General features: G+C 49.0%; 1 protein-coding gene across 1 annotated transcript in view; it reads right to left on the bottom strand.

Annotated features, from left to right (window-relative positions):
* The window catches only part of MRPS21 (mitochondrial ribosomal protein S21), a 216325-nt gene that overhangs the window by 70016 nt on the left and 132941 nt on the right, over positions 1-13368 (bottom strand). Inside the window, exon 2 of the mRNA XM_077452429.1 lies at positions 10394-10485. Coding sequence (XP_077308555.1) covers positions 10394-10476 — 83 coding nt within the window. The 5' untranslated portion in view covers positions 10477-10485. The remainder of the gene's footprint in view (positions 1-10393; positions 10486-13368) is intronic.

The following is a 13368-nucleotide window of genomic DNA, read 5'->3' as shown; positions in this document are numbered from 1 at the left end:
CACTTAGGAACTTTTAGTTCCATCCAGGGGGCGGTCCCTAGGCTACAACCCCCACAGCCTGCCCTAGCAGACTACGTCAACAAGCAGTATAACGTAAAGAGAAAAGGGAGGGGCGGGTGCTGTGTCGGTCGGTGAATTACAGAGAAAATAATTTTACGTTGAGTACAAACATCGTATTTTCTCTTATATTTACCAACCAACACAGCTCCTCTCTAACTAAATGGGACGCCCCCAAGCAGTGCCAAACGAGGGGTGGGAAAAACCGCTTAAAAACTTCATCCACCATGGCAGGTGGGAACTAGTGAAACTAAACCCACAAAAAAAACAGCAGTGTATGGAAAAACACCACCATATAACCGGGTATCCTCAACAGGAGTGATCCACAAGACCGCAACACTGCGGAAGTAATACAACAGTGCATAAACATAACAGTACTGCGTTTTTATTGAAAAACCAGGAAAAATGAGCTTGCATATCCAATTGCAACTACACGGCCGCCTGCAAAACTTTGCAGCCAAAACAGGCATCGGCCGATGCACTGATGTCTACCTTGTAGAACTTGGTAAACATATGGACAGACGACCAGGTCACGCCCTACACTCCTGAGCGACCGATGCTTGGTGTTGGAAGGCCCAAGACGTTCCAATTGCCCTTGTAGAGTGGGCCGTGACCGGAAAGGGGGGGGGTGCATCTGCCCCTTCAAGGCATAGGCTTGTACTCCAATCTGTCTGATCCACCTGGAAATGGTGGTAGACGAGAACGCCATACCCTTCTTTGGACCAGCCACCGAAACAAACAGTGAGTCTGACTTCCGAAAGGGAGCCGTGGCAGACAAATACACCTTCAGAGCCCTACCCATGTCGAGAGCGTGAAGGACCACCTCTTTGGGGTGCTTCGGCTTAGGACACAACGATAGTAATACAATGTCCTCATTGATATGTAAGGCCAAAACCACCTTCGGTAGAAAAGAAGGTTGCGGACGCAACATCACCTTATCCCTGTGGATGACCAGATAAGGCGACTTGCAAGCCAAGGCCAATTCTGAAACCCTCCTGGCTGAGGTAAAGGCCACTAGAAAGACCATTTTCTGGGAAAGAGTCAACAGGGGAATCGCCCCGATATTCTCAAATGGTGGTTTTTGAAGCGGCAACACCAGGTTCAAATTTCATGGGGTAACGGTGGGCGTACCGGAGGGACTACATGTCGTGCCCCCCGAACGAAGGTACCCACTAAGGAGTGCGATGCCAGGGGTTGTTGAAAACAGACAGCCAGGGCTGAGATCTGCCCCTTGATGGTGCTCAATGCCAATCTCTGGTCTACTCGCTGAAGAGCAGGATCCTTGCAATGGAAAAGGAATGCGGATGCCAACCATTCTCCTCACACATAGAGATGTAAGCCTTCCAGGTACGATGGTATATCTTCCTAGAAGATGATTTCCGTGCCCTCAACATAGTCGGAATTACCGAGTCTGACAGAACCCGGTTCCTCAACACCTGGCTCTCAACAGCCATGCCGTTAAAGCCATCGATGGTAAAGTAGGATGAAAATAAATATATAAATAAATAGGACCTTGAGACAGAATGTCCTCTTGCAATGGCAGTCGCCAGGGAGCGTCTGCCCAGATGCACCAGATCTGTGTACCAGGGACACTGAATCCAATCTGGGGCCACCAGTATCACTGGGATCCCCTCGGCTTCCACGCTGAGAAGCAGACGTGACAATTTCAGTGGAGGAAAGGCGTAGATCAGCTGATAATGATCCCACGGGGCCACCAGAGCGTCTGCCCACGGATCTCTCATCCTGGACACGAATCTTGGCACCTTCCGATTGAGACGGGGAGGCCAATAGATCCACATCTGTTGTTCCCCACTTCAGGCACAGCAGCCTGAATGTCTCCGAATGCAATACCCATTCTCCTGGGTCCAGCATTTGCCGACTCAGATAGTCTGCCTGCCAGTTTTCTACATCCGGGATGTAAATAGCCGACAGGGCCGTAATGTGTCACTCTGCCCACCGAAGTATGTGAGCAACATCCCGAGCAGCGGCTGCGCTTCTTGTTCCCCCTTGGTGACGTACACGACCGCCGTGGCGTTGTCCGACGGAATCCTGATCGAACTCCCTTGAAGACTCACCGACCATGTGTGGAGACAGCCCGATTTCTCTCAATTCGAGGAGATTGATCGGCAACTCAGATTCTACAGTCGACTGAACCCCCATCACTCCACCCCAGCTGGATAGACTGGTGTCCGTTGTGATCACCGTCCAATTCAGAGGAAGTAACGATTTTGTGAACTGTATCACTGGGGACCTCAACCACCAGATTAGAGAGAGTCCCTGGCTGGTTGGCTCACCTGGATCTGTCTATCCAGGGACAACGGAGACGTGTCCCATTTTAACAAAATCTCCTCCTGCAGTACTCTGGTGTGGAACTGGGCGTAAGGTACTGCCTCGAAGGAGCCTACCATGAGCCCCAGTACTCGCATGCAAAAGCGGAGCGACGACCACTTGCGGTTCATCAGCAGTTTCATTGCGAATCTGACAGTCTGCAGCTTGTCTAAAGGGAGAAACACTCTTGCTTCCACAGAGTCCAGCAGCAATCCCAGGTATTCCAGACGCTGGGTCGGTACAATCACCGACTTCTTAAGGTTCAACAGCCACCCAAATTCTTGCAGGGTCTGCATGGTGATCGCCACATCCTACTCTAATTCTGAGGCAGAAGATGCTCTCAGGAGGAGATCGTCCAGGTAGCCCACGATCGCGATCCCACGTTGTCTTAGCAATGCCAATACTGGAGCAAATACCTTGGTAAAGACTCGGGGGCTGATGCCAGACCAAAAGGAAGAGCCACAAATTGGTAATGGGCTTCCAACTGCAAAAAACGCAGAAACTTGATGCCTAAGGCATATAGGTATGTGAAGGTATGCATCCTGGATGTCCAAGGATGCCAGGGGGTCCCCTTGATGGAGTGCAGCGACTACTGAGCGAACCGATTCCATTCTGAACCTCTGCACTTTTACAAAGTGATTGAGGGCTTTCAAGTCCAAGATTGGATGTACCCCTTCCTTCTTGGGAATGACAAACAGATTTGAGTAGAATCCCTGGAAGCGTTCTGGCTCTGGAACAGGTACAATCACCCCTCGATTCAGCAAGTCCCTTACAGCCCCCAACAGGGCCTCTCGGCGACCCAGGGATACGGGTACGCTGAAGGGGAAGAATCTGTTCGGCGGCTGAGAAACTATCTTGTAGCCTGTGGAAATCAGATCGCAGGCCCATTGGTCGGATAACCGGGAGGACCACCGGGCTGCAAACTCCCGAAGGTGACCCCCCCACCCGAGACCTAGGTGGGGGCAAACCTTCATGCGGTAGCACTTTTATTCGCAGGCTTGTGTTTCCAGGGATGATTTTGACCGTCCGTGGGCGTTCTGTCGGGCTGGGGGCGTTTTGTCGAAGCACCAGGCAGACGAAAAAGCCGTTTGTGAGCGGAAAAAGAGGGCCCTTGTCTGCGGCATGGCTCCTTAACCTTCCTGGCCTGTGGGAGTAGAGTACTCTTACCACCAGTGGCATTTTTAATAATATCATCTAACGAGGCTCCAAAGAGTCGGTTGCCAAGGAAGGGAAGATCAGTCAGGGCTTTCTTGGATGCATGGTCAGCAGACCAGCATTTTAGCCAAATCAGGCGCCTCAGCACCACTGCTGACACTGAAGCCCTGGATAACAGAGGGAGAGTATCCAGGGCCGCGTCACAGATGCACTTAAGGCCTTGCACTAGTTGGTCTGCTATCTCCATGCAGACAGGGGAGGCCTGTTGCTCTCCCAATTCGCAGTGCAATAGTTTTGCCCACTCAGTGTCTGCGACAGTACAGGTCGCATGGCTGACCCCACAACCGTAAACAAGGAACGAGCCACCACCTCAGCCTTACTGTCCATGGGATCCTTGAATGCAGAAGTCCCCTAAACCGGGATCGCGGGTACTTTATTTAACCTGGAGGAGCCAACCATTTTTTGAGAAGGCTCTCCTCAAAAGGGTAACGCACCGTGATGTATTTGAGGACCGAAAAAGTCTGTTGAGGGCAACCCCATTTCTTGTAAACGAACTTGTCAAAATAAGTCAGATACGGGAACACCTTAGGTGAATGTGCTGGCTTGCGGGACCCAAAAGGGACCGGTACATCAGCAGAGGGATCCGCTGGCTCCTGAATCTTCAGGGTATCGCGCACAGCTGTGATAAGTGCTCCAACAAGTGCTTTATCGCGCACGGACCCAGACGGGGACTCATCCTCACTGTCCGAACGGTCCTGGTCAGCGTCATCTGACAAAACAAAGCAGGGGTCACCGGCCTCAGCTGGACCCGAGTCTGCGTCAGAGCTCTCCCCAGATGACAGGAGGGGAGTTAGGGACTGGGGAGAGAAGAGGGGGTGAGGGGGGCCCCCAAATTGACCTCCCAGGGAATGCCCAGCTGCTCTACCCTGCCGAGAAAGGGAGAGCTGTACTTACTGAAGAGCTGGGAGACATTCCATGGTAGTCAGTTCCTGATCAGTACAGAGAAGACTACTGGTCCGGGATACTGTGACGCAGACATCAGTAGCCCGGTCATATGTATGCCCCGGAGCATAAAGATCACCAACCACATCTGGAGCTGAGGTATGTCGTGGCCTGCCGAGCCTTAGCTGTGACCTGCACACGCTCGATGGCCGGACTACAAAAATAAGCGAACCAGCCTGTCACCCAGCCGGCTGTTGATAGAAGATCACAGGATCATTCATCTTGCGCAAAAAGCCAAGCTTCTGCATCAAAAAAACACGGACCTATGGGCCCGCAGGATTCCTAGGTCTATCTCCTTCACTAGGCAAGAAAAAAAAAAAAAAAAACAGTGTGCTAGGGCAGGCTGTGGGGGCTGTAGCCTAGGGACCGCCCCCCTGAGCGGAACTAAAAGTTCTGAAGTGTTGTATTACAACTTGCCTAGTAATCTCCAGTGATAGGGCTGACAACCCATTTTGTTACAGAGAGGAACTGTGTCGGTCGGTGAATAAGAATTTTTTTTCTTTTTAAATCAGAAAAGAAAAGCCGAAACCACCTTCGGTAGAAAAGAAGGTTGCGGATGCAACACCACCTTATCCTTGTGGATAACAAGACCGGGCGACTTGCAAGACAAGGCCGCCAGTTCCGAAACCCTCCTGGCCGATGTAATGGCCACCAGAAAGACCACTTTGAGAGTCCAAAAGGGAATTTCCCTGATGTTCTCAAACGGCGGTTTCTGAAGTGCCAATAGCACCAGGCTCAGATCCCACGGGGGAAAGGGTGGACGCACCGGAGGGACTACACGCCGGACCCCTTGTACAAAAGGTGCTCAGAGTGAGACGCCAGGGGTCGTTGTAAAAAGCCAGTTCCTGTTCTACTCCTCGCTGTAGGAACAGCAGGATCATGGAAATGGAATAGGTGCAAGGACACCACGCCATCTGGTCACACATGGAGATATAAGCATTCCATGTATGATGGTATATCTTCCGAGAAGATTTCTATGGCCAACATAGTTGAAATCACCGAGTCAGACAGGCCTTGGTTCCTTAGCACCTGACTCAACAGCCACGCCGTTAAACCAGCGATGGTAAAAGCAGGCTGGGGAATCCGACCTCGAGACAAGTCTTCTCGCATCGTTAGCCGCCAGGGAGCATCTGCAACCCATGTACTAGGTCGGCGTACCAGGGATGCTGAGGCCAATCTGGGGCAATCAGTATCACTGGAATCCCCTCAGCCTCCACTCTGCGGAGCAGACATGATAAAAGTTTTAGCAGATGAAAGACATAGATCAGTCAGTACTGAGCCCATGGAGCCACGAACATGTCCGACGCATCCGCCCACAGATCTCTTGGATACAAACCTCGGCACCTTCTGATTGAGCCGAGAGACCAGGAGATCAACATCTGGTGTGCCCAACCGCAGGCACACAAGCCTGAACACCTCCGGATGCAACGACCACTCTCCTGGGTCCAGCAGCTGGCTGCTTACATAGTCTGCCTGCCAGTTTTCTACTCCCGGGATGTATATGGCCGACAGGGCTGGTACATGTCGCTCTGCCCACCAAAGGATGTGAGCGACCTCCTGTGCTGCAGCCAAGCTTATTGTTCCTCCTCGATGGTTGACATATGCCACCACCGTGGTGTTGTATGACTGGATCCTGATCGGACACCCTCCTAGTCTCATCGACCATGTGGAGAGGCATAGCCTAATCGCTCGGAGCTCGAGTGCAGTGACCGGCAAATTAGATTCCTCCCCCGACCAGAGGCCCTGGGTCAACTGTACTCCCAGTACTCCACCCCAGCCGGTCAGGCTGGCATCTGTTGTGATCTGTGATCACTCTCCAATGCAGAGTTAGGAACGACTTCCTGGACCGAAGTGCCGGGGGATCTCAGCCACCAGAGCAGGGAGTCCCTGACTGACTGGCTCACCTGAATCTGTTGATCCAGGGATAACGGAGATTTGTCCTACTTTATCAATATCTCCTTCAGCAAGACTCTGGTGTTAAATTGGGCGTACGGTAGTGAGGAGGCCTCTATGAGGCTCAGGTATCACATGCAGAAGTGCAGCGACGACCCCCTGTGGTCCTGTAGGGTTTGCATGGTTATCGAGACATCCTTTAATTCTGAGGCAGAAGCTGCTCTCAGGAGCAGATAGTCTAGGTAACCCACGTTCTGGATGTCCAAGGACACCAGGGAGTCCCCCTGATGGAATGCAGCGGCAACTGAGCCAACTGATTCATTTCTAAACCTCTGTACTTTTACAAAGCATTTGAGGGCTTTTAGGTCCAAGATTGGACATACCCGTTCCTTTTTGGGGACTACAAACAGATTGGAGTGGAACCCCTGAAATGTTTCCGGAACAGGCACCATCACCCCGCAGCTTAGATGGTCCCATACTGCACCCAACAGGGCCTCCCGGCGAGCCAGGAGTAAGGGTATACTGGAGGGGAAGAATCTGTTTGGTGGCCAAGAGAGGAACTATCTTGTAGCCCAATGAAATCAGTTTGCAGACCCATTGGTCGGACAGCCGAGAGGCCCACCGGGCTGCAAACTCCCAAAGGCGACCCCCGCCCACCCGAGTGGCGGGCGGGGGAAAACATTCACACAGAAGCATTTTCTCAAGTCCAGGGATGCTTCTGTCCCTCAGTAGTTGCCTGTCAGACTGGGAGCGTTTAGCCGAAGTCCCGGGCAGATGAAAGTCTCGAGCAAAAAATGAGGGCCCTTGCCTGCGGCGTGGCTCCTTACTCTTCCTGGACTGTGGAAGCAAGTTGCTTGTCCCATCTGTGACACTTAATGTCACCCAACAAGTCTCCAAAATAGCCTCTCACCAAGGAAGGGTAGAACGGTCAAGGCTTTTTTTTTTTTTTTTGATGCCTGGTCCGCAGACGAGCATTTTAGCCAAATAAGGCACCGCAACACCACTGCTGACACTGAAGCCCCGGACAGCAAAGGAAGTGTATCCAGGGCCTCGTCACAAATGTTCTTAAGGCCGTGCACTAGCTGGTCTGTCAGTTCCACACAGACAGGAGAGGCCTGCTACTTCTCCAATTCGGGGTGCAAAAGTTTTGCCCATTCAGTAAGCGTCTGCGACACTAGTGCTGTGGCCAGTAATGGTCATATTGCTGACCCCACAACCGCAAACAAGGAACGGGCCACTGCCTCGGCCTTCCCGTCGGTAGGATCCTTAAATGCAGGAGTCCCCTCTACCGGGATTGTGGTTACTTTGTTTAACCTGGATACTGGGGGGCCCACGATCGGAGGAGTCTACCATTTTTTATGAAGGCTTTCCTCAAAGGGGTAGCGCACCACCATTTTTTCTTTTAGGGGCCGAGAAGGTCCGTTACGGGCTTCCCCATTCCTTGTATATGAACTTATCAAAATAAGTCAGATCCGGAAACACCTTAGGTGCACGGGCTGGCTTACGGGACCCAAAAAGGGGCCGCTACTTCAGCGGAGAATCCTGCTGTATCCTGAATTTTCCGGGCATCACGCACAGCTGTGATAAGTGCTCCAACTAGTGCTTTGTCTTGCGCAGACCCAGACGGAGAACCATCCTCACTGTCCAATCGGTCCTGGTCAGCGTCATCTGACACATCAGAGTAGGGGCCGCCAGTCACTGCGGGGAGAGCCCTGACTTAGGCCCCGGAGGAGGGGGGCAGGGGCCGATTTTTACCACCTTTGCACCCACACACCGCCTCCACCCCAACAACGAACGTTTCAAAGACTGCCGACAAAGCGTCTAAAGGCACTGCACTGTTTGCAGACAAGCCGGTTGCAATTGCAGGGAGTAATAGGGAAGAAACACCAGTTTCTGAAGCCATGCTGACCCACCCTGTCTGCCACCCTTGGGGACTTAGGACAGGTGCACAATCCTACCCTCCTAGCTGCTGCAGACTAAGGGGCCCCCACCGCAGGACTCACCAACCCGACCGAGTGCTCTGTTACAGTGTCCAGAGCAAAAGAGAAAATGCGCTGTTCTGAGCGACAGGGACCAGGCTGAGGATAAAAATTGTGCTGGGCTACAACAAAATGGCCGCTGGTCGTCCTGTATATAGGACAATCACAGGAAAATGGCCCCCGACCATGCTTCCCACAGAGACACACAGAAAATGGCCGCCAAGCAACTGTACACAGTGAATGAACAGAGATAATGGCGGCAGAACAGCGCTATGGCGACAGCACATGCAGAGCCCTCAGACAACAGCGGAGAGACCACAGGACACAGACAAACAGCACAGCCCCCAATCCAGGGTCAGAGGACCCCTGGCTCAGGTACACACACTGCTCAGCAGCCCAGCCATGCAGCATCCCCCACAGGGGGGGGGGGGGAATAGGGACAGGGAGAGAAGAGAGGGAGGAGAGGGACCCCTTAATGGACATCCCAGGGAATGCCCATCTGGCTCAATCCCGCCGAGGCAGGAGTTGTACTTACCATCCGGACGAGCTGAGGACATCCCATCACAAACCCACTCCTGAGCAGTACTGAGTGGCTGCTGGCCACGGCACACCGACAGACATCTGGTGCTTTGCGCTCACTGGCCGCCCCTGGAGCCTGAGGGGCATATAGTGGCCCACTCAGCGCATAGCTAGGATCTGCACACGCTCAATGGCCAGGCTGGGGAGACTACAAGGATCTAGATTATCCAGCCTGTCATCCAGCCGGCTGTTGAAAGCAGATCACAGGATCTTAAAATCTTGTGCAAAAGGCAAAAATCCAGAAAAATTCCCCAGGTCCGATGGTCCCGCACGGAGCCTAGGTCCTTCTTCAATAGGCAGAAAAAAAAAACTGCAGGAAGCAGGCTGAGGGGTTACCAGAGGGACCACTCCCTAGGCGGAACTGTAAAGTTCTGTTGTTTTTCCACATGTATACATGTTCTGCCTAGTCCTCTCCTGAAGGTGGCGCAATAACCCTACGGTCAAGATTACTGTAGCTGTGTCCATCAATGAACGAAAGAAAAAAGGACGTCAATTTTGTTTGGGTGCAACATCGCACAATTGTCAGTTAAAGAAACGCAGTGCTGTATTGCAAAAAATTACCTGGTCATTGAGCAGCCAAATCTTCGGGGCTGAAGCGGTTAATAAAACGTATACTGAGTGTATTGCATCCGTTACCATAGTCCCTGAATATAATTATACACACACACACTATTTTGTATGATTATGTTTGGGAAGTTTATCATTGTTGTGTCATTTCAAAAAGGTACAACACTCCCAGTAGCAGGCGTTTCAATTGAGATTCTTAATTTTATGTAGCACAATTGGTATTTTTAATTTTATGCAACGTTTGTATAATATATATATATATATATATATATTCTATTTTGTTTGCATACATATCTGGTGAATAAATCTATTTTTAGTCTGTGTTCATATGGACCCCGCATCTTAAAAATATGATCGTTTAAAAATTAATCATATACATTGTGCAGGAAAATTATCCTCATAAGCACTACAGTACATAGATGCACTTTTCAGTAAGCCAACATTTCTTTATTAAAAATCTCCTTTATTGGGCTATTTGTAATACTGAAATTTTATGAGATGCTGAATTTTGGGTTTTCACAGCTGTAAGCAATATTCATCAAAATTTAAAGAAAGAAATACTTGAAATATATCACTCTGTGTAATGCATCTATATAAAAATATAGGCGTTTCACTTTTTGAATTGAATTACTGAAATTAATAAACTGATATTTCAATTTATTTGAGATGCACCTGTATATAACTTCAACGTTTTTCACAATACCATAAAATGTACATTATACAACACAGGGGCGTTTGGGCAAATGCTTACATCCTACTTTCACTGTTAAGTGGATTTCCCCAGTAAATAAAGTTGAACAAATCCCGCCACTTCAAAGCAGATGAACACTCACCTGTTCAGCATCTTGTAAGCTGCATCAACGTTCCCATTCTGCACCATCACTGTGCGGGCAATAAATCTCAGATGGTTTGCCATGGCATGAACCTAGGGATGAAAGTACACATTACTACCCATGTACTGCAATGTACCAAACTGCAATATACCTTCCTTACCGGGCTACGTACCAGTGATGTTATAGTTTGACAATGACTCTGCCCACTGGAATGAATGGGCAGCGCTTCCGAAGAGTCTGAAAAATTCTTCGGAAGTGCAGCAACATGGGTGTTTAACCCTTTCTTTGGGGTTAAAAGTACCCCACTAGTGGCCGTAAAGCGCAGATTTACCCAAATGAAAAATTAACCACTTGACCTCTGCAAGGTTTTAACCCCTTCCTGACCAGGGCATTTCTTGCTGTTCGTGACTGCTACTTTTACTACTTGGTACTGGTAGGTAATTGCACGGTCATGCAACGATGTACCCAAGCCAAAAATGTAAAAAAAAAAAAAAAAAACCCACACACACACACACACAAATAGAGCTTTATTTCGGTGCCATTTGATTATTTTTTGCAATATAAATGTAAAAAAAAAATATATATATTTTTTACTTGGTTACAAAATATATCTGATAAACTCAAATTTCTTAGTAAATTTCAGACCAAAATGTATTCTCCTACACATCTTTGTTAAAAAAGAAGCATATAATAATTAGTTTGTGTGAAAGTTATAGCATCTACAAACTATGGTAAATATTGGCATTTATGCAGCTTTCACTTTCTTACTGCCTATCACATTTCTTGAGGTGCCGAAACACCAGGGCAGTACAAAAAACTCCCCAAAATTATCACTTTTTGGAATGCAGACACCTCAAGCTATTTGCCGAGAGGCATGTTGGGTCCATGGAAGATTTTATTGTTTGCCACAAGTTTCTAGAAAATGAAAAAAACACATTTTTTTTATTTACACATAGTTGTCACTTAAAGTATTTATTGCTCACAAATGCCATGGGTATTATGCGGAATTACACCCCAAGACACATTCTGATAAATCTCCCAAGCATGGGGATACCATATGCAAGAGACTTTGGCAGCCTACCCACATAAAGGCCCCCCAAAATCCAATGATCACCTTTAGGCTTTCAAAGGGTGTATTTCCTCATGCCACTTCCCCACTACTATCACAATTTCAGAGGCCCTGAAATGGCAGGATAGTACAAATCGTCCCTATAACTGTAAACTTTCCAGGCCAAGGTCTCAAAATTTGATTATCAGTTTTCGAATATCTTTCAAGAACCTGTGTGAATGTGTTTGAGACTATGCCGTGCTGTACCCTATACTAATACTCCACTAGTGTGTGGTAGCGACAGAAGCAGTACTTGAGGCAGAAAAAATAAAATAAACTAAAAAATAAATAAAAAGGGTTGGCCAGGACAGGAGGGACAGTAGAAGCGTGCGTCACCTTGGCTATATGACCTGTTATATCCGGTATGTCAAATGCCCTATCCTTTTGAGTGGTGCCTGTTGCACTTCACATTTGAATGTATATTCTGGCGTGAACTTCCTCCATATAAACCCTCCCACTACTGTGAGTCCTCAGTTTTGTAGCCAAGCAATCAAAGTGTATAAGAAGGAGGGAGGGACCTCTGTGTCCCCTGATGTACATAAACTTTTTTTTACAGGCAAACAGTTGCAAAAATCCTATTTTCTTTTCTTACATCAGGGGACACAGAGCCGTAGTACTTACTATGTGGGATGTCCCATAGCAAAGGCAACTGAAGGGGGGGGGGGGGGGACACACAACAAAAAAGGAAGTCAGAGGACTTATACTGCAGCCAGCAGTACACTGTGCCCAAAGGCAGAATCCTCCTGACCCTTAACATCGATTTGATAAAATCTGGTAAAATGTATGAACTGGAGACCATGTCGTGGCTTTACAGATCTGAGCCGTCGAGGCCTGATGATGCACCTCCCAGGAGGTACTAACCACCCTGGTAGTGTGCGCCTTAATATGAAAAGGAGGAACCTTCCTCTTTAAATCATAATTGTCAACTTTGTTGAATCCGGACGCGAACAGGTCCACGTCCGGAGTACCCCCATCTCTGACATATCGCAAGAAAGATGTCGGGGTGAAGAGACCACTCTCCTGGATTCAGTTGTTGGCGGCTCAAGTAGTCCGCCTGCAAATTCTCTATCCCGGGAACAAACACTGCCAATAAGCAAGAAACGTTGTGTTCTGTCCAAGACAAAACGTGATTCACCTCTCTCTGGGCTGCACGACTCCTCGTGCCTCCCTGGCGATTGATGTAAGCCACAGCCGTGGCGTTGTCGGACTGAATCCTGCCAGGACAGCCCTTCAGACTGACCGTCCAGGCTCTTAAAACCAGACGATTGCCCGAATTTCCAAAATATTGATAGGCAAGGTCCTTTCCAACCTGGATCACTTTCCCTGGACAGAATCCTCTGGCATCCATGGCTACTACCTTCCAGGTGGAAGGTAGAAATGTCCTTCCCTTTTGAAGGTTGCTGGATATCAGCCACCAATTCAGGCTCTGACGTACTTCGGGAGCAAGCTGAATCGGAAAATCTAAGGCCTGAACCTTCTTGTTCCAGGCTGACAGGATTGCACTTTGTAGCAATCTTGAATGAAACTGTTCGTAAGGGACGGCCTCGAAGGAGGCCACCATCTTCCCCAATAATCTCATGCACAAACGAATGGAAGACATTTTCTTTGCCTTGATGAGATGAATCAGTTCTACAAAGGAACTATTCTATTCTATTTCCCTGCCTGTTATCTATGATTAGTCCCAGGTACTGTACTCTCCTTAAGGGCCTAAAGGAGGATTTTTCTAGGTGGAGAACCCAGCCTAGAGATTCAAAGTAGTTTACAGTTGTCAACAGAGTGTGGTCTAACCCGGAAACCGAATGATCTACTAAGAGTAGGTCGTCCAAATAGGCTAGGACCACTATGCCCCGAGCCCTTAATCTGGCTA

The sequence above is a fragment of the Lithobates pipiens genome, unplaced genomic scaffold (assembly GCF_037356315.1).
Source record: "Lithobates pipiens isolate NorthernLeopardFrog02 unplaced genomic scaffold, aLitPip1_a1.2 Scaffold_23, whole genome shotgun sequence".
Lineage (NCBI taxonomy): Eukaryota > Metazoa > Chordata > Amphibia > Anura > Ranidae > Lithobates > Lithobates pipiens.
The sequence above is the reverse complement of the archived record's forward strand: the minus strand, read 5'-3'. Positions and strand labels throughout refer to the sequence as shown.